At 39.3% G+C, this 21,303-nt stretch overlaps 1 protein-coding gene across 1 annotated transcript in view; it reads right to left on the reverse strand.

Annotated features, from left to right (window-relative positions):
* The window catches only part of Wif1 (WNT inhibitory factor 1), a 62,370-nt gene extending 41,378 nt beyond the window's left edge, over nt 1-20,992 (reverse strand). The window contains exons 1-2 of the mRNA XM_013020211.1: nt 20,818-20,992; nt 19,971-20,110 (exon numbers count right to left, since the gene is read on the reverse strand). Coding sequence (XP_012875665.1) covers nt 19,971-20,110; nt 20,818-20,965 — 288 coding nt within the window. The 5' untranslated portion in view covers nt 20,966-20,992. The remainder of the gene's footprint in view (nt 1-19,970; nt 20,111-20,817) is intronic.
* Nucleotides 20,993-21,303: the final 311 nt, after the last annotated feature.

The following is a 21,303-nucleotide window of genomic DNA, read 5'->3' on the forward strand; positions in this document are numbered from 1 at the left end:
GTGGCCACATGAAAACTACATGCAATTTTATTTTCTTATTATCTTTACATAGTTGTATAAGGAGTTTCAATTCAACATGTCAGTGTATGAGTACAATGTATCTTGATCAATGTTACACTTTCCATTGTTCTCTCATAGGCCTCCCAACACCACGCATCACTTTAATTTTCCTAGATTAGAAGGCAATTTTCAAAGATAGGAAACATATTGGAGGTAAAAAACAAAAACAAAAAACATGCTAACTAAAGAGAAACAAGGAAAGGCTATGGACTTTTAGAAGTGGTGGGTTCTGAGAGGTGTGGTGGGAGAGGAGAGAGAGGAAGACAGAGCGGGAAAGATGAAGGGAGGGAAGGAAGGAGGGAGTGAGGGAGAGAGAGACACAGAGAGAGAGAGAGAGAGAGAGAGAATATGACCAGACAGACAGACAGACAGAATTTGCTTCCAAGAAAGAGCCAGAGTTGGGAAACAAATTAAGAGAGCACAATAGAACCTAAGAGTTAATACATGCTATGCTAACATAATGTCATTCTTCCTTCATAGGCAGTGAATAAAAGACAAAGTTAATCCATAAGCACAGGCTTGAGAAACAGGTTTATTCAGATTCGAGCAACTTTCTTAAAGGTATTTAAAAACAATGCTAGTTTTAAAGACACATAGTACTTATTAAAAAGCAAATCAAATACGATTTTTAAATCTCTTATCTGCAGATCCTTTGGATGCTGTTCTACTTTCCATCATAGGGGATCTCAGAGGACTTTATAAACATGCCAGTTTTCACCAAGCTTCTCTAAGGTAAAATGGCAGATCAAGATACTTTAAAGTTGAAGTAATTCTAGATTATGTGAGGAATCTGAGAACTAGTGATATTAGGTTATATTTCCAAAGACCACCCAGTCAAGACTGACCCAACACATCATCCTTGTTACCATCCACCATGTTCCTGGCTTGGACATTGTGCTGGACAAAATGTATAATGAGGGGCTGGGAAGGGGGCTCAGTGGTAGAGTGCTTGCCTTGCATGCCTGAGGCCCTGGGTTCGATTCCTCAGCACCACATAAGAAAAAAAGCTGGAAGTGGCGCTGTGGCTCAAGTGGTAGAGCGCTAGCCTTGAGCTGAAGAGCTGAGGGACAGCGCCCAGGCCCAGAGTTCAGGCCCCACCACCGGACCAAAAAAACAAAAATAAAAACAAAATGTATCATGACCAGATGAACTGGTGCCTACCCAACTATTAATTTAAAATTGTACATTTGTGTGTGTGTTTATGTATGTGTACGTGTGTATGTAGACGGGATAACACACTAACAGATCATTGTTCTTCTCTAGTCTCCATTATGAGAGAGTAACTGTAGGTAATGTTTTTCTTTCCATATTTCATGTGACTGGGGAATTACAATGTGGTGATGTGGTAGCTTCTCACAGTCTAGAGTTTAAGACTGAAATGAAATAGAAAGCCCCATCTGGCTGTCAGAAAACATGCTCTTTTGTCAGCTCTGTTATTAGCACTTGCTGAGATTTTTAGAACTCTATCATTATGTCCAATATTTGGTTTCTCCATGTGAAAAATATGGTGGTTGAACTAATCTTTATAATTGCTTCTTTTCTGAGAATTCATAATTCTGAGGTAGCACTTGTCAATTTCTTTCAAGGTTTAACATAGAGTTCTGAGCATTTTGGAAAATGATAGCTTCTTCTGCACACATATCTCTGTAGGAATTGATTTAGCTCAATAGTTTTCAAAGTCCTAGCATATTAGTTCAGTGCTTTAAGTAACCTATGATCTAAGAGGTAATCTCAGACACACATAGCAAATCTAGAAATTCATTCTACAATATTCATGAAGGCAATCCAATGGGATGTATGAGAAGAACTTCCCTTCATCAGATAGACCCATTTTCCTTCTGTTTGCCACGTATTCACTGGGGGAGGTTTTGCTCAGAGAAGCCACGTGATGCTCCTGACTTTGAAGTGGCTATAGAAGATTATCTACAGCCAAGAGGTCAACAGTTTCAAAACAATAATTTGTGCCTACGTACCATGAACTCTTCCCAGGTGCACACTACTTTCCTTAATCATTTGATTCCACACAAAGTAAATTCAGCAAAAGTTGACAGACACCTCAAAGGCTAAAATGTGTTTATTCAGAAATCAAGATTCCTAGTTCAAATGATATCAGTTCTTTGGCTATCCAAGTATTTTCTCTAAAGATTCTTCTATATTTATTTATTTTTCTTTCTTGAGTATATAGATCCCAGAGCTCTGATGGGCAATTTCCTTTTATTTTTGAGGTAGGGAGGGTTTGCTTGGGAGTTGACCCCAGGGCTTTGAACATGTTAAGCACATGTTCTACCACTGAGCTACGCCCCCAGTGAAAGGGTCCATCACATCCATCCCAGGGGACCATGCAGAAACAGGCAGGCACAGGAGAAAGATTATTACAAGGTTTATTAGAGGAGCCATATTTCCCCCAGAGAGGGAGCACATGGCACCCTCCACTATCTAGGTAGTAGCTTGAGTCTCTGACTCAAGCATTCAATCAACAAACAGTGAGGCACAGAGGTACAAAGGCAAACTTTCTACCTACTCTAAGGATGCTATTAAGCTCAAATGAGGTTAGAAAGTACAGAGTTGGCTGAGAACACAAAGGAAGCCACTCTTTCTTCCAGGAGCAGTTCACCAAGCTCCCAGAGCAAGTAGTCTTTGAATTGCTTCCCAAAGGATGAATCAGATCAGCCAGAGAGGAAAGTGTTTTCCACATGAAGAACTCAAGACATTCTGGAGGTCTTAAACAGTGCGTATTCCTTAAATATTCACGAGAACTTTATATCTCATCTGTAAAGAAATACAGCTCCATAGAAGAGGTTAAGTAATGGAGAAGAGTCTGGGACAGAAGGGTAGGAAGTGAGGTAGATGGGAGCTCAGGTGGGTCTGGGCAGAGAGAGGGAGGGGCCAGCGGTATGGTGGGAACGCCAGGGCTGGACATTCTTGCAAAATTCTGCTGGAAATATGGAATAGCCATTACATGCTATCCAGCAACAACATGTCAAAAGCCTGCACAACGATCTAGGGGTTTTTTGGGGGGTATCAGAACTTGAACTCAAGATCTTATGCTGGCTTGAATGGTTTGGTTAGCATTCTGTCACTTGAACCATACTTTCTTTTTTTTGGGGGGGTGTCCGGTCGTGGGGACTGAACTCTGGGCCTGGGCACTGCCCCTCAGTTCTTCAGCTCAAGGCCAGCGCTCTACCACTTGAGCAACAGCACCACTTCCGGCTTTTTTCATTTTGCTTATGTGGTGCTGAGGAATCGAACCCAGGGCCTCAGGCATGCAAGGCAAGCGCTCTACCACTGAGCCACCTTCCCAGCCCCTTGAACCATACTTTCTATATGGCTTTTTGCTGGCTATATTTGGAGATGGAATCTCTCAGACTTTCTGCCTGCACTGGCTTCAAATCACAGTCTTCCAGATCTCAGTCCCCTTGCTAGAATAGGATTATAGACATGAACCACCAGCATCTGGCATGATCTGGCATTTTGATTCAGAAATTCCATTTCTGGAACTCAGTCCTAATGAAGTAATCCTAATATGGAAACATTTTTATACATCAAGTTGCTCTTCATGGTGTTAGTTATAATTGTGAAAAGTCAGACATAATCTTAAGTAAGAGAATGTTTAAATATACCAGAGAATTTAGTGTATTAAAAATCAAGTATACAGAGTATTATTAATATAGAAAAGCTTCTACTGTTCTTGAGAAAACAACAAAAGGAAAAAAATCTGTTACTATACAAGAAAAATACTAAGTGGAAAAACATCAACATATTAATATTTACTTAGGTGAACTGACCATATATGACTTTTCTTCTCCCAATTTTTCTTATTTTCTGTATTTTTCCAAAAGGTTTTAGAGAGTATACTAGTTTACAGTGGAAAAAGTAATGGAAATTTTAAAAACTCTGTCAGGATTCATAAAAAAAAAGAATCATTTATGAACAGGAAATGAAGAATGACACACTAATGAAGTCCAGTTCATGTTCCTGAGTGACTAATGGGTTTCGCAAGTTACAGTTACTACAAAGACAGCTAGTAGTAACACAGAAACCTTTATTTTTACCAGAAAGAGAAATCACATATTGATTTCTCAGTTCCCTACAAAGAGCCAAACCAGGACTAAACATGAATAACCAGAAAAGGCCTGTCATTTGGGAACAGTCTTAAAGGGAAAGTAACTATTAATAGTAGAGCTCTCCTGCCTTCTTGTGTCAGAGTTCAACTCAGAAAGTAAGCTTATTAGTTAAGCTGAATGGACTGGGACCAAAGTAATAGCAAACTTAGTAGAGTTTAGTAGGTTTTTACTATCATTATTCAGGCAAACAATGTTTTGAAACGTTAATGCTACTCAAAATCTGCTTTATTGTTCTTGAAAAGGAATCATCTTGACAGAACTGCTTTTTCTACTCTGATCTGAATTCAAACACAAAACAAAAACCAAGGCAGAAATGATGAGTAATAATCAGTCACTAAAAGAACACTCCTCATTTTACAGATGAGAAATAAAGTAACATACTTGTCTGAGGTCCCAGATAGCAGTTGTGGGAGCCAGGCGGGAAGCCAACCCTCGCTAGGCCAGCTCAGTGTGACACTGAGTTCAGAGAACGGGATGCCATTCACTTCTGGTGGAATCTGGGCATCTTGCCAGCACACTCCCAGCTTGGGATCTGGCAGACCATCTTTCTTTGGCCTCATGACTCCCACCTAGCACTAACAGCTCATTAATACACAGAGAAGAAAAGACCCCACTTTTTCAGTGTCTACTGTGTGTCAACTACGTTGTACACATTACACAACTGCATTTTCCTTCACTGTAAAAAGTAAATTAATGCTTTTCTGCAGCCGTAACAGTTTAAATTGATAAAGATTTAGCCTGTGCCACTGTGTTTGGTCAGTATTCCCCAGAGAAATTGAACAACAGGGTGGAGAAAGGAACAGAGACAGACAGACACACCCACACCCACAAAGAGCTGATAAGCAATTGGCTTACATGATTTTAGAGACTGACAAATCCCAAGATCTATAGTTGGCAAACTGGAGTCTCCAAGGAGCCCACAGTATAGTTCCAGTTAGAATGTCAATGGATTGGAGATTCAGGAAGTAATGGGTGTTTCAGTCTGAAGATAGCCAGGCAATAAGAAGTTCTTTTTACTCACAGGAAGGTCCATTTTTTTTTGTTCTATTCAAACCATCAACTGGTTAGAGGATTCTCTGTTCAGTCTATTAGCCTAAATGTTAGTCTAATCCAGAAACATCTTCATAGACATACCCACAGCTGGATTTGACCAAATGTCTGGGTACCCCATAACTCAGTCAAATTGACAAACTTAACCACCAAACATGACATGCTTGCTAGTGTGCTCAGCCCATGAAGTAGAGGGAAGGGAAGCTGGGCCCTCTGGGTATAAATTTATAGAGGCACTCATCTTTTAGCATGCTAACTCCCTCATTGTCCTGCCTTAGATCTTATTCTCTATCCTATCCAAAAGAGTAGATTCCATCACCTCTCTTAACTTGCATTGTTTAATACTGGCTGTGTACAACTTTCCACAATTAAATATCTTTCAAGAAAGCCATGAGAACACTAAGTTTCTAAAGGAATTGATGGAGGGAAAATATAAAAATATATGAAGGGTAATTTTTTCCATGCTTACTATGGAATGGAATGGAAATTCTCTTAAATTTTCAACTGAAAAGATTTTCTGACAATTTGAATGCTATTTATTGAATAAGCCCATGTTTATTTTTATTAAAAGTCAAAATTATTTCTATAGGACCACAAACACATAAATCTGTGCATTACAGAAGAACATGCACAACTGTTAGAGGCCAGGTTGCAATTATTTTTCTTTGGGCTAAAGGCCACTCATGCAAATTATCAATTCTCCTTTACATTTAGCTATTTAAAGTTACACTAAAGCATGACTACATTTGAAATTACATACAGTATGGATGCATGAACAAACTTAATGAGATGATATTAATAAAAGTATGTTTTAAACTAATATTCTCAATATAAATGCATATGTGCACTACTGTTAGTAGAATGATAGAATACTTTTTACTGCAGTTCAGGAGAGCTATGCCAACCCCTATCTCCTTCAGTTCACAAGGATGAGATATCAAAGGACATGTAATAACAACTCTCAAATCAAGCTTACATATACCCAAGAAATCAGATGTGTTTAATGCTTGAATTCTGGGAATGATCTGAGGAGATTTTTGTATTGGTTCTATTTGGCATCTGAACTAGATCTTGATTTAGATAATTTGATATGTCTACAAATTAAAATTTTCTTAGACAAACTGATTTGGAGGTAGGTACAATGGGTCTCATGACTCTAGTCATGGAAAATTTGGAGTGATGAGATCAAGAGGATCTCTGTAAGAGGCCAACTTGGGCAAAAAGTTTACTAGATCCTCTTTGTAACCAGTAGCTGGCTTTAGTGGCTTGTACCTGCCATCCTAGCTAGGCGGGAGGCAGTGGGCGTAGCAAGATTCCAAGGTAGCCTGAGCAAAAGTGTTTGTGAAAATTATCTTGATGAAAGAAGCTGGGCATGGAGGTGTGCACCTGCTATTCCAGGTATGGCAGAAAGTGTAAAATAGGAGGATCATATTTTCCAGGCATGGCCCGAGGAAAAAAATCAGAACTCTACCTCAAAATTACCAGTGCAACAAAAAAGAATTGGAAGCATGGTTCAACAGTAGAGACCCGACCTAGTATAAGGCCCTGAGTTCAAATTTCAGTTCCTCCAATAACAATGTTAATTAAATAACAATACTAGTAAGTTCCATCTGTGAGAATTTTATACTTTCAATAAGTATGTAGGGGTTAAGTTTGAAAAAATGCAAAGCCGATTATATAGTTGCTAGAGAAATTAAGGATGTTTGGCATAGACAAAGATGATTTGAAGGGGATGATGATGTTCTAGTTTCCAATGAGAAAGAACAGAGAGAAGGCAAAGGCCAAGAATCTCAGATGCAATTAGGTGGAGCTTCAAATGGGCTTTGGGGTTAAGCTATGTCACTAGCTGTCTGTGGTATCCTCTGGCATGCACAGGATGGTGAGTTTGTTTATGCAGTTGCTTGGCAGAGCAGGGGAGGCAAATGTCAGCATTGCCCTAAAAGATTCAAAGGCCTAGCCCTAAAATTGGGGCCTGATGTCTATAGGGACATGTGCTTCAGTATCAGAGGGACTTAAGGTAATGAAGCCACAAAGTTCAGTGCTAATACAAAGGAAAAGGGTAGACTCCACTTCTGTCCTAAATCTTTCTTTGTTTACCTAAGGCCTGTGGCTCACAGCTCAACATGGCCCCATCAGTGCTAACATGACAGTTTACAGAGCATGCATAGATTGCACAGACCTGAGAAGCATCCCCCTGAGTAAGAGTACTGTGGCAGCAGATGGAGATCAAACTATCTCCATGCAAGATGGCTATGTGGAGCCCTTCTAAGAACTCAGAATTAGCTGATCTTTGCTATGGAAGGAAAAGGGAAATGGCACAGAGGCTTTACATGAGCAACAGATTTGTCAAGAAGCCTGAGGGTTTAAAGATAAGTAAGATACTGGCTAGATATATCTACAGACTAGTAGAGTCTAAGATTACTCAGCTTAAACTGGGAAGACAGATTGTGCTTCCTTATGAAGAACTATGTATGATTAACACAATAAGAATAGTGTGCCAGGTGTCGGTGGCTCATGCCTGTAATCCTAGCTACTTAGGAAGCTGAGATCTAAGAACTTCGGTTCAAAGCCAGCCCAGGCAGAAAAGTCCGTGAGACTCTTATACCCAATAAACCACTCAGAAAACCGGAAGTGGCACTGTGGCTCAACTGATAGAGTGCTAGCCTTGAGCTGAAGAGCTGAGGGACAGCGTCTAGGCCCAGAGTTCAAGCCCCATGACCAACAAGTGAAAAAAAAAAAAAAGACCTTCCTTTAATGAATCTCTTGCAACTGGACATGCTCAACCAGAGGCTGAGACCATAATTCACAGACACTTGGAGGGAAGAGTGAATTCAGGGAACTGGATAAACTCTGAAATCTCCCAACTCTGCTATTCTGCATCCTCTAATTTTACAGCCAGTGAAAGCAAAGAATAAATTAGCAAATGAAGGTGGGAAGATAACCCTAAACTTGATTACTATCTAATTGGAGTAATTATTTAAAAGTGAGTAATATACAGTCAGTATGTAATGAAATCATTCACATTTTAGTGGCCATGAGTTCTCAAGTATATCATGAGTTCGGATGCTATCAGTGGTATGAAGTTGAGGAAGTTTATCTTCCAGCCCACTAAGTATGTTAATGTACCATTGAAATGAGTACCATAAAGATTACAATCGCCGTCTGGGTCTGTTAGACACATGGCATTGCAAACCTCATAAAAGGTTGAGGTGGAAAATTTCCCAAAGAAGTAATTTTTACATTGCCACCTGCTGGCTACTGCTGTAAGTTACAGCATAAAACACTCAAATCCTAATCAAGTTCTAACTGGAAACAGGAATATTAATGGAACTCTTAAGCGCAAGGAATCACATAGCCTCACTCAGTACTCAAGAGCCAAATACCAGATTATTCTACAGGTCTATAGGGGATCTATCTGGTGTTGTCTTAAGTGTGAGATAAACCACATAGACTTGACTTTGGCTTTGGATTCCCTCTGGCCTATTCATGATTGATACTGAAATAGTTCCTGGAAACAAGGTGTCTTAGTAAGCCTTGCAGTATAAGTTTGTTCAACCTGATCTGCTCCTATAAACTTATTCGCCTGAGTGCTTTTACTTAGCTAAGCTGATTTAGTTCACCTTTAGTGATAGTGATATTTATCATATCCATCTCCAAATTTTTATGCCAAATGGAAAGCAAAATTCACTCAATATCTCAAGTACATACAAGTCATGAAATTAAATGGAACAAAATTTCTAAGTGTACCTATTGAAGTTTTATGGGGCACTAGGGTACACAATGAAGAACACCAAAAATGCTATGCAGATAATTTCCTCCCCCTCACCCAACAGAGTGAATGCCTCTTTTCAGTACTTCCACAGAACTTTCTCCATATTTCGATTATAAAACATTCAAAATTATACTGCTATTTTATGTCATATCTGTTTCCATCTGGACTGTGATCTCTCTAAGGACAAGCTTTCTATCCAACTTACATTTCTCTTTTTAATGTTAGCATAAGTCTTGCCATTTGGTAGAAAATTAATTAACACTGAATTGAGGTCAGTAGATACAAGGGAGGAAGAGAGAACTAAAAAGATACAGTAAAGCAACAGCACAACCATGTCCATTGCATCACTGTTCACAACAGCCAAGTATGGAAACAGGCCAGATGCCCCTCAATGGATGAATGGATCAAGAAAATGTGGTATAGATACACAATGAAATTTTACTCATCCAATAGAAAGAATGATATTGTGCCATTTGTTAAAAAATGGAAAGATCTGGAAAAAATGTTAAATGAAGTAAGTCAAGCTAAGAGAGAGAAAGGATGTATGTTTTTCCTTACATGTAGAAGCCAGATTTAGTTTATAAACTTATAAGTAAATACAACAGGCAGTATGCAAGCATATACAAAAGTATTAACTGAAATTCAGTAGATTCAAGGTAGAACTCAAATAGTATAATTTCTTAGAAAGGCAACGACAGAGCTCAGCAAAATAAATACCAGGAAGCAGGTACTTGAAAGGGGTGAGGAGATAGATGAATGAAGAGGAGAAGAGGAGGAGAAAACAGTCAAGAATTTAATGTATAGCCTACAAAATTAAGAAGAGTGAGGGAAGGGTTGGGTTAGGAGGGATGGATGAGAATGTTAACAGGGGTGACATTTACCAAGAGGCATTGTATTCATAAACTGCTTTGTTAAATGGCAACTCCTTTGTACAACTACTTAAAGATGATGATGATGATGATGATAATAATAATAATAATAAATGATTTTTAAAGGATTCTTTCTTCAAGACCAGTAGTTCTGCTCTTTATTTCATGTCTTAGCTTTGAAATCAAGTTTTGAAACTATCAGACTTTATCATCTGGTAGAAAATACATCCAGCAATTTCAAAGTGTTCTGCATTTGCTCCTGTAATTATTTCCCTCAGCTATGACATAATTATCCACCTAATCATAACAGAGTATTCTTCTATTACCTCAATTCCATAAATACCTATGTCTAATATATCTTGTCAGTTATATTGATAGAACTGTCATCTGCTCTTCCTCTGTCTCTCCACTGCCTACGCTTTTTGCTAGACTCTTCTATGTAGTGACAAACCAGATGAATTTTGGCCCTGGGAATTTATCACAATTATTATAGCCACATTACTGACACCACAGTCTTCACCCCATCTGATGGCTTCCTGAAGGAAGTTAGATCAATTCAAATTTGTATTTCCATGATCTGGGACGTAGCAAGCACTGGTAAATGTTCTTGGATTGTTATTTTTTTATGGATTGTTATTTTTTGAAAGAAGATGTACTCCACTCATGGAGCCATGCCCCCCGCCCTTTTAAGTTTAGTTTATTTTTTTTTAGTTAAAGTCTTTTGCTTTTGCTAGGGGTCAGTATTAAGTTAATATTCCCCCAACCTTTGCCTCTAGAGTAGCTGAGATTACAGGCATGTCTCTGGTAATGATTCTCGATCTGTGCTTTACACCCACAGGATGAGCTACGTTCTGACCAAAAAGCAACTATTCAAAGACTATATTGATCTCTTTTCTCTTGTTGTTAAGCATGTGCTCCCTGACCTGTCACTCTGATCCAAGCCCAGGGCATTCAACTTGCCTGTAAGACTTTACTTGGATGAATGGATTTCCAAAGATGCCTGACAATTTCCAATATGCTTTCCTCACCTCATTCATTCATAAAACACAACAAGAAGAAAATGTACAATCCACAAACATTTAACAAGACTAAAATACACAGCACAGAAAAACAACCATCCAGATGTCTTTGAGGAAAACAAGGAAAAAGAGCAAGAGTTCTGATGTTAGAGTTTTAAACAAAATAAAATGTAAAAGAAACCAAATACTCAAAGAAACAAGCATATTAAATAAACATTTTAACTGAATCTATATCCAGTGTTCAATTTCTCATCCTCTAAATTGAAGGGCCACTTGTTAATCTTAATTTCTGTATTTTCATTGGACTTTGTTGCTATTTTTTTGAGCTGAAAAGAGACGCTGTGTGTCTTTTTTGGTGGTGGTGGTGGTACTAGGGATTGAATGCAGGGACAGGCACTCTATCACTTGAGCCATACCTTCAGCTGTTTGTGTGTGTGTGTGTGTGTGTGTGTGTGTGGTAGGGGTTACTTTTGAGGAAATATCGCTTTAGGTCTATTTAGGCTTTCTATTTGTGCTTCCCTGTGTCTCTGGGTATGTCAGGTGCATTCCACTGTACTTCCCCTGTAGTTATGATAACAGGTACATGCTACCATGCTCAGCCACTGGTTGAAATGAAGTCTGCCAACATTTTTTTTTAATGTCTGGACTGGCCTTGATACATGATTTCCTGAGATCTTCCCTTCTTCAGTAGCTAAGATTACAAGCTTGAGGCATCATGCTCAGCTTCTTTTTTTGAATTAATATGGTTTCTTATTTATAAAAGTTGCCTTTTATGTTCTATTCAAAGGTCTCTATGCCATTAAGAAAACTAAATTGATTATTTCTAGCTTTGTGCCCTAATCACCAAAAGGAGGAAGAAGAAGGAGAAGGCAGTGTCAGTGGCTTATGCCTCTAATCCTGCTACTCAGGAGGCTGAGATCTGAGACCTGAGGATTGCAGATTGAAGGCAGCCTGGACAGAAAAGTCCTTGAAACCCTTATCTCCAATTAAAAACCAGAAGTAGAGCTGTGGCTCAAAGTGGTAGAACTGTAGCCCTGAACAAAAAAAAAGCTCAGGGACAGGGCCCAGGTCCCCTGAGTTTAAGCCCCATGACAAAAAAAAAAAAAAAAGAAGAAGAAGCAGGAAGAGAAGAGATAGAAAAGAAGATATATCACAGATTCTTCCAGGAGCTTAGTAAGAAAGAAGAGATTAATAACAGCTATGGAGAAGCTGCTATCTACCCAACCCAGATCCAAAGATGTACTCAATGCAACCCTGGTTAAACATAAAGATATTGAGTCATTCTTTTCATTGTACACAAGGGAGAAACTGTGAGCTGTTCCGACCTTCTACCCTTCTGTCCCAGACTCTTCCCCATTATTTAACCTCAATACCCTTCTATGGAGCTGTATTTCTTTCCAGATGAGATTTAAAGTTCTTTTGAATATTTAAAGAATACCCACTGTTTAAGACCTCCAGATATTTGAATGTCTTGAATTCTCCATGTGGAAAACACTTTCCTCTCTGGCTGATCTAATTCATCCTTTGGGAATCAATTCAAAGACTACTTGCTCTGGGAGCTTGGTGAACTGCTCCTGGCAGAAAGAGTGGCTTCCTTTGTGTTCTCAGCCAACCCTGTACTTTCTAACCTCATTTGAGCTATTAGCATCCTTAGAGTAGGTAGAAAGTTTGCCTTTGTACCTCTGTGCCTCACTGTTGATTGAATGTTTGAGTCAGAGAGAAACAGTGTGTGGAAGAAAAAGCTCTCATCCGCCAGGGTCCATGGAAATTTAACCAAGAGACTCCTAAGTAATGTTAGCATGTTGGCTAAATCATTAGAGCAAAAGAAGTCCTGATCTGATGAGACCTTTACCAGTGCTCTGGCAACAGAATGAAGGCTATTTTTACTCAACTCTTTTCATCCCCAAAGCTTATCCTTGAAAACACTCATTATCAGGGATAGGTAAGTTAAATGACTTTAATACAAAGTTAAATGCCTTATTGAATGTCATATCTTTCTCCTTCACCACAACAATTTAACATACCTGTGTTTGTATTTCAAGTCAAGAATCAACAGAGAGGACAGTGGTGAAGCGTTTGTTTATGTGCTTTTACACCACCATGGAAGGAAGATATGGCAGAGTTTACATTTGTGCCATGTAAATCGCCATAGAACCAGATGTGCTTACAAGGTACCTTGTAACTCATCTCCCCAAAGCAATAAAGCTTTTTTTTTTTTTTCTGGCAAAAGTTTGAGAAACTAACTGCTGTTTTCTATCAACAGATACAACAGATGGCTGGCACATGCCTGCTTGGCTCAATGAAATGGGCTCTCTGCAGAATTATTCTTTGATCCCCAGTGGCCTGTCCCCAACACCACAATGCAAAAATACCACAGTAGAACACAATCTAAACATTAAAGGTTTAAAGCTGTTCCTTTTGATATGAGTACCTCCTTTAAAAAATATCATGCCCACAGTATGTAAACATATTCACATTCCTACTTTGAAACCATGGAGCAGGGGTCAGAAAACAAGGCATTTCCTTCATTCGGTGACATAAAACCATGCTCTAGTATGACGGCAAACCCCAGGAGTGCAAAGATATGAAAACCACTTGAGCTATAACTACCCAAACAATCGTTAACTCCATTAGGAAAAAATTTGGACAGTACAATTAAGGGATTTAAATAATAATAAGTATTACCATAACTTCCAGACTGGAAAAAGGTGTTTAAGGGCATTTGGCAGTTCCTTTGAAGACAGAGAGGATATACTCAAATTAGAATTCACCCACTATTGTTTTTCTTTGATTTTTGTCAAAGGAGAGAGGAAGGTGGGGGGTGGGGGGCGGAGACTTTAACACAGGTCTTCGGAACTCAACTGGTCCAATAGGAAACTTGAGATTGCAAACCTCAGCCAAAATGTAATAGGACCAGGGTTACATCACATCAAACACTACATTGAGAAAATAAGCAGACTGCTGCTCAGGGGCATTACTGTGATGGAATTGGATTATTCAGTTGATATTACAGAAACATGTCAGTAGAACCATTCAGTTCTTTTTAAAAAATAAAAAATACCAAACATGAGAGTCAGCTGTCAGAGGAAAGGCCTGTTTCGTATTTCCTTTCTCTCCAAAGGCAGTTCCCTCACGTTTAAGCTGAATTCAGATGGTACTGACTGGAATCATTCAAAAAGACACCATTCTCCAGGCAAAGTTCTCAAACTTTCTTCATATGTGACACTTTGCTATTATTGCTATTATTTCAGGTAGTTTTTGATAGTCAAGACTTTTTTTTAATCTATAAGGGGCTAGTCAGGATCACAAATTCATTTATAACTACCCTTGCATGTTGGAAGATGTTTCACACATCATACACTGTATCCTCAGCCTATTTCATATTTTTAGGGTTATATACAAAAGAAAAAGGAGAAAATTTCTGTACTTTATGATAGTCCATCCTACAGCATATACCTCCCAAGGACAGCAGACACAGCTCTTCTTTTCCTTTCCTGTATCCACAGAAACATTTTGAAATTTAGCGTTTAGGCATCTTGAAATTGAAAAGAATAAAGCTGCACCACTGACTTCTAGTGGTTGCAAGAATTCTACACTTTATATGTCAGAAAAGGCTTTTGCTAAGATCTGGAGTTGGTTCAGATGGCTAGCCATTGCTTAGGAATTAGAGTGGTAGATTTGAAGTGAATATTGGTTGCTTATCTTTGCCAGAGAATTTTTATGCCATACTAATCAATTTACCCCAACCCTTGCCATCTAGCTCAGAAATCCCAGGCTTCTGGTCTCAAGGAGAATGGAAAGGAAGATGGAAAATTAGTATAGCTGGCTCAACATAAATCCATATCCACCGCTTTAAAAAAAAGGCAACATTTAAAGACATGCCTCATAACTAAGTAACAGATTCACAGTATCAGCATGTTTCTGCAGGTGACAAAACACATTATAGTCATAAGATCAAATCTACATGGTCTTTACAAATAAAGATCTACGTATAAGACCTATATAAATAGAATACTTTGGCCTTGCACCAAACTAGCTCATCTGGAAATCAGCAGTAGTGTCCTTAAGTTAGAATTCAGATTTGTCTAACAAAACCTCTCATTAAATTTTTACTTGAAAGCTATTGGTTTTAGGAAGTGTTATTTTCCAAATAAAATGTTTAATTAGTGCCTAATTTAGGAAACAAAAATGGTTGCTCATGGTTCCTGCTTATGCCAAATTTAGGGGAAAAGAATAAGGCATGTCACATTGAAAAACATCAATGATTTAAAAGTTGTATACAATAATAAAGGGTATTTGCCTTTAATGACTAAAAGAGTCTTTTAGCCTAAGCCTCTATTGCAGAAACTCTTCTCATCTAAAAGCCTTGAAAATAACCATGGCAGAATTAGAGTAATTTACATGAAGATACAACAGTGGCAAAATTGTCCATGTTTTTTTTTAAAGAAAATTTCAGGAAGAGAACAAAGTAGAATAGTTTCAGATATGAAAGCCTTCTAAAGTAAGGTTTTGAGAACCTTCAAATGAACCAGTAAGTTAGACATTTAATTCTAGTTACTCAGGAGGCTAAAATCAGAGAATTACAGCTTGAAGCCAGCCTGGGCAGGAATATTTGTGAAATTCTCATCTCCAATTAACCAAAAGCCAGAAGTGGCTGGGTAATGGTGGCTCACTCGTGTAATCCTAGCAACTCAGGGGGCTGAGATCTGAGGATTGCAATTCAAAGCCAGCCCAGACAGGAAAGTCTGTGAGATTCTCATTTCCAATAAACCACTAGAAAACTAGAAGAGGCACTGTGGCTCAAGTGGTAGAGCACTAGCCTTGAGCTGAAGGACAGCACCCAGGCCGAAAGTTCAAGCCCCACAACCAAAAAAAAAAAAAAGCCAGAAGTGGAACTGTAGCTTAAGAGGTAGACTACCAGTATTGAATTGAGCAAAAAAAGCTAAGGGACAGTGCCCAGGACCTAGTACACACACACACACACACACACACACACACACACACACACACAGAGTGAAAAACCAGATAAACTTTAGTGAAATCCATCTTTGGTCTTCGTAGAGATGATCACCCAAGAAAACCAATTTTTCCTGCCATTATGTTGAATGATATGTAGTGTAAAAATGATACCAGATGCCAGGCACCAGTGGCACATGCCTGTAATCCTAGCTATGCAGGAAGCTGAGATCTGAGGATCGCAGTTCAAAGCCAGCCCGGGCAAGACAGTCAGTGAGACTCTTATCTCCAATAAACCACTCAGAAAACTGGAAGTGGCGCTGTGGCTCAAGTGGTAGAGTGCTAGCCTTGAGCTGAAGAGCTGAGGGACAATACCCAGTTCAAGCCCTACAGCTGAAAAAAAAAAGATATCAGATAACAAATATTGATAATATTTTTAATAATACAGAACATCATACAATTTGACTCATCTAACTTGTTATACACATTTAATGTGTATGGCAGTGCTTTTTAAAGTGACAAATCACAAATCAATATGCACTCATTGACAGAATGCAATATATGTAGGTGGAACCAGTGTTTACACATTGGAGGATCACATTTTGTTCAGATAATTTTTCTTAGGCCTGCCAGATGATTTTCTAATGGGCTCATTCAGAATATACCATATGATAGACTATTTGATTTGTCATGAACATTTTTCCCTTGGCCTCAAATGGATCTCTTAGAATAGTCTTGACACTGTTTACTATTGCTGGAGCTGCAAATTGTGTTCTTGTGTTCACTTTTATAAACAGCACAAGGAAGAACTTTCTTGGACTTAAGTATTTATTTATTTTCAAGGTTATTTCCTTAGGCTATGTCCGGGAATAAAAATCCCCTCTCAAATGATTTATTGCAAGCCTGTTGCACATCCAGATCAAATTGGTACAGGAATCTCTGTGAATTCATAATTTTCCACATATTCAAACCATTTCCAAAAGATTTATCCAACTTGAAGCAAGGGACTGAAACTTATTGTAAATTCTATTTGCACTTGTCTGACGTAGACCAGAAGGTATATTTTAAATGCCCTCCAGCACACTTTGGGCTACTGGACTAATACTTTATTGGAAGTAAGTAACACCTTACTGCTTCTACTATATCTTTAACCCTAAAGTTATTTTAACTTTGTTCATATGTTGCTAAACTAAAATATAAAGTTTAAAGGGCCTTTAATCTGATATATGTTTTGTTGATGCATTGTTGAAGCACTTCGGTGTTTAATATCATTCAGATGAAATAAGTAGGTAATGGAATCAACTTTTCATTTTCCATGTCAATGTTTTGATGTGGTTTGGCTTTAGGCACAGGTGCCTTTCAAAATACTTAATTGGTATTGAAGTCATTATTTTTCCCATCTTCAAAATTTCCTGGCATTTCAAACCTTATGGTGCTGGAATCACATAATTTTAGTGAGTAAAGTGAGTCATATTTAAATAAGATTTAAAAACATGCTGCTGTTTGTCATTGTGTAGATTCACCTACCCACATTATCTCCCTGCTCTCCCCCACCCCACTTCTACTTTCTCCTGGAAGAAAAATTAGACATCAAATTTCATATTGTTACCTGGGATTACCTCTCCCTGCAGACTGAACATAAAAAAACAAGGACTTAATAGAAGTGATAACCTTGTCCTGTCTAATGAGATAATTCATGTGCCATGATCAACACCTAAGCAGGAGGGGAAAACACTTCATTTTCATCCAAGTCCCACTATTTTCTCTAATCCCCTACAAGGCACATTTCTGAGATTGTTTGATATGCCACACCGGTTTTTACTCAACAATGTACTGTTATTTGCAAACATGCTTATGTTAGAAAGCAATAATGGAAGCCTTTGCTCCAAAGTCCATTCTTTAGAAGACAAACTCATATGCAAAACACAAAGAATAGAAAGATAAAGAAAAGAGTTATTGAGTTACTGGTAGTTTCAGTCTCTTATAGCTACCAAATTCTTTTAGCTAGTAGGGTCCAATCCAAGCTTCCTTCTGATGCTTTAGATGGGTCCATAAGTATTTGGTCAAAACACTTTATTAAAATTATAGGATTATTGTTCACTCATCTAATGAGTGGTCCACCACAAGTAAAGACTCAGATGAAAAGAAAAAGAGATCATGAAATAGCCACCCATTGACTTATTACCAGTTTCACAATATTCCAGACTTAATTGTTTATAAAGTACCTATGGAAAGGGCCTCACACAGAAGCCTCGGTGGCTCATCTGCACAATGGTGTATTTGAATTTATGTCCTTTCTGTCAAGAATTTCAGTGGATCCAAAACACCATGCTTTATTCAAAACATCATTTTTTTAAACCACAGAGCAATGGAAGCATGGAAGGGTCTGGATTTGATCTATTTCAGAAGGAGAATTTTAAAAACAGAGAGAAGGAGAACAAATAAAGTGGGGGAAAAAAAGAAAGAGCTAAAATGGTCATGCCTGTGCCATAACAGGCAATTAGTAGGAAACAAAGGGGTTTCTCAATTTCAAATAGTTACTTTTTATAAAGTGTTTTCTTGATCACATTCTTATTGAAAATAGCCATCTCAGAAGTTAGAAAATAAAGGAAAAAACCCTGAAAATGTGACATTAATTATAATTATAATGATTTTCACAGTGGACACATTTTAACAACTAATGAGCAAAAGATTTTATTACTTACCATTTGTCCTCTTGGGTCTATTCTTCAATTGCACCATAGAAGCTAAACTCACATAAATATTTTGCTCTCCCTTTCTTTCCAAAATAAGAGGCCATTTATATTATACTGAAAATGTATACGATGTATAGGAGGAGTTGGGAGAGATCATGGAGAATGATGGATGGAAGAAGTGATACTGACCAAGATGCATTGTACTAATAAACTATATGTTGAATTGAAACCCCTTTGTACAACTTCTTGAAGGTATTTTTAGTTCTTTTTTAACTTAAATTTTATTTTCTTTTAAAGATGCTGTACAGAGAGATTACAGTTACATCAGTAAGGTAATAAGTACATTTTTTGTCAGAGGTTGTTACCCTTGAAGGTATTTTTTTAAGGTAACACATAAAAGATGCTTATGTGGTAAGGAATAGAAGGAATGCTTTATAAAAATAGATGGTGGTATGGGAAGGGATGGAAAGGGGAAACAACGAGGAGGCAACAATACTTGATAAGAAATGTACTCGTTATCTTGCCCATGTAATTGTAACTCCTCTGTATGGTGTTCTCACAATAAAAAAAAAAAAAATAGATGGTGGTTGTCAATGTTCCATAGGAAGCATTTTAAATAGTAACTTAAAACATCATTAGGCTGCATTATTTTTATGTAGCATTTGAATATGACATATAGCATTTAATATGATAGTCTATGGCCTATCAGAAATAGATAGCATCCACACTTCATTAAGTAACATTCAACATATGATGATATGATGTCAAATATACTTATAGACTTTGAAAGTTTGCTGTAAAGCATGAATGATGTCAATTGATTAGTAGATACTATGGGAAAAGAGTCTTAAATGCTATGTTAAATTTGAATATAAAAAGACAGTGTTATTGGTAATTGAGATCCTTATATCTTCAGCAACCTCAAGACACTTAGTCTTATCAAAATAGCAAGCAATTCGCCATTGCTCACTTTTTTCTGTTGAGAATCATTTATGTGACAACTTTGAATCTTGTAACAGTCTTGGGACTTGAACTTGGGGCCTATGTGCTATTCCTTAGCTTCTTCACCCAAGGCCTAGTCCTCTACACTTGAGCCACCTCCACCACTAGCTTTTTGGCGGTAAACTGGAAATAAGAGTCTTACCCACTTTCCTGTCTACTTTCAAACCATGATCTTCAGATATCAGCCTCCTGAGTATCTAGGATTACAGGCATGAGCCACTGCTGCTTGGTTTATGTGACAACCTTAAATACTTCAAAATTGATTCTTTATTGTTTTGGTAACCAAAGGAGAAATTACTCTTGAAAACGGTAAATTTATCATACTACACACTATGCACTATTATTTCTATTTGTCATTAAGAAGTTAAAAAAAAAAAAGCTGAAGGGATACATTCCCCCACTCGCTGATGATCACAACTTACCTGCCCTGTAGCTTGCCAGGTAAAATTCATGGAATGGATATTGACAGGAATTGCAGGCATTCTCTGCTGTGCTTTTCTGAAGTCATGTGTAAAGGGTGCCATTTTCCCCTCGGAAACAATCAGGATATCTTCTTCAAATCCTGTTTTTAAATAATAGACAAAACCATCAAACCAGCTGGACTTGAAAGATTTCAAATTAGAAGGAAAAAGAAGAGGAGGAGGAGGGGGGAGGAAGAGAGCAAGAGGAGGAAGGAGAGAAGGAGAAGGAAGAGGAGGAGGAGGAAAAGAGGAAGAAGAGGAGGAAGAGGAGGGAGGAGGAGGAGGAAGGGGAGGAGGAGGACAAGGAGGAGGAGGAAGAGGAGGAAGAGGAGAGGTAAAGGAGGAAGAAGAGGTGGAAGAGGAGGAGGAGGAAGAAGAGGAGGAGGAGGAAGAAGAAAAAGAAAAGGAAGAGGAAGAGGAAGAGAGAAGGAGGAGAAGGCCAAAGAATAGTAGGGGGTCCCGTCTGAGCACCTGCCGGAGTTCCTTTCCTCCCCGTACAGTTAAGGATGATGTCAACAGACACTTGTGTTCAGGAAAAAACAAGTCTGGAGTTAACGATGCAAATCAACACTGAACTCCCCTAAAGACCTTGGGCAGTAACAACCGGCCACAGCATGGTTTGGGGCTTTTTTTTTTTTAATAGAGAAAATTTGATAAGCTTTCAGATCTTAATTAAGGAATTCAAAGGCGGGTTCGCAGCGACCCTCGGAAGTTTAAGTTTGGAGGCACACCGAGGGCACGCGCGCTCCGCTTCCCCGGAGGAGAGCGGGGACGCAGAGCGGCGCGGGCGCGGGGCGCGGGGCCTCACCTATGAGCGCTCTGGCCTGGTGCGCGTCGATCCACAGGTACAGGCTCTCCTGCGGAGGCTGTCCGGCCTCCGCGGGCAGCGGGAGGAGGCTGGGGAGGATGCTCCCGAGCAGGACCGCCGCCGCGGGGAAGCCGCTTCTCAGGGCCATCGCTGACCGCGACCTTCTCGCCGGTGGTGGAACCTGGAGTCCCGTGGTCCGCGGGGGACTCGGGCTCGCGGGGCTGGGAGCGGATCCCACTCGGACGGCCGGACGTGTAAGCCCTCGGGGCGGGTGCTTGCGAGCGAGCCTGGGAGTGCGCGGGAGGGAGGGAAGCAGAGAGGGAGGGCGGAGGGAGGGGACGTGCTGCGGGCGCGAGGCTGGCGGGGTTGGCGAGGCTGGGAGGAGGGGGGGGCGGTGCCAGGCGCGTCCCGGGCGCGCCCGCGGTCAGGGTCGGACACCGCGTCAAGAGGAGCGAGCGGGAAGGGCCAGCCGGAGCCAGCAGGGTG

This window comes from Dipodomys ordii, unplaced genomic scaffold (assembly GCF_000151885.1).
Source record: "Dipodomys ordii isolate 6190 unplaced genomic scaffold, Dord_2.0 Scaffold3, whole genome shotgun sequence".
NCBI classification, from domain to species: Eukaryota; Metazoa; Chordata; class Mammalia; order Rodentia; family Heteromyidae; genus Dipodomys; species Dipodomys ordii.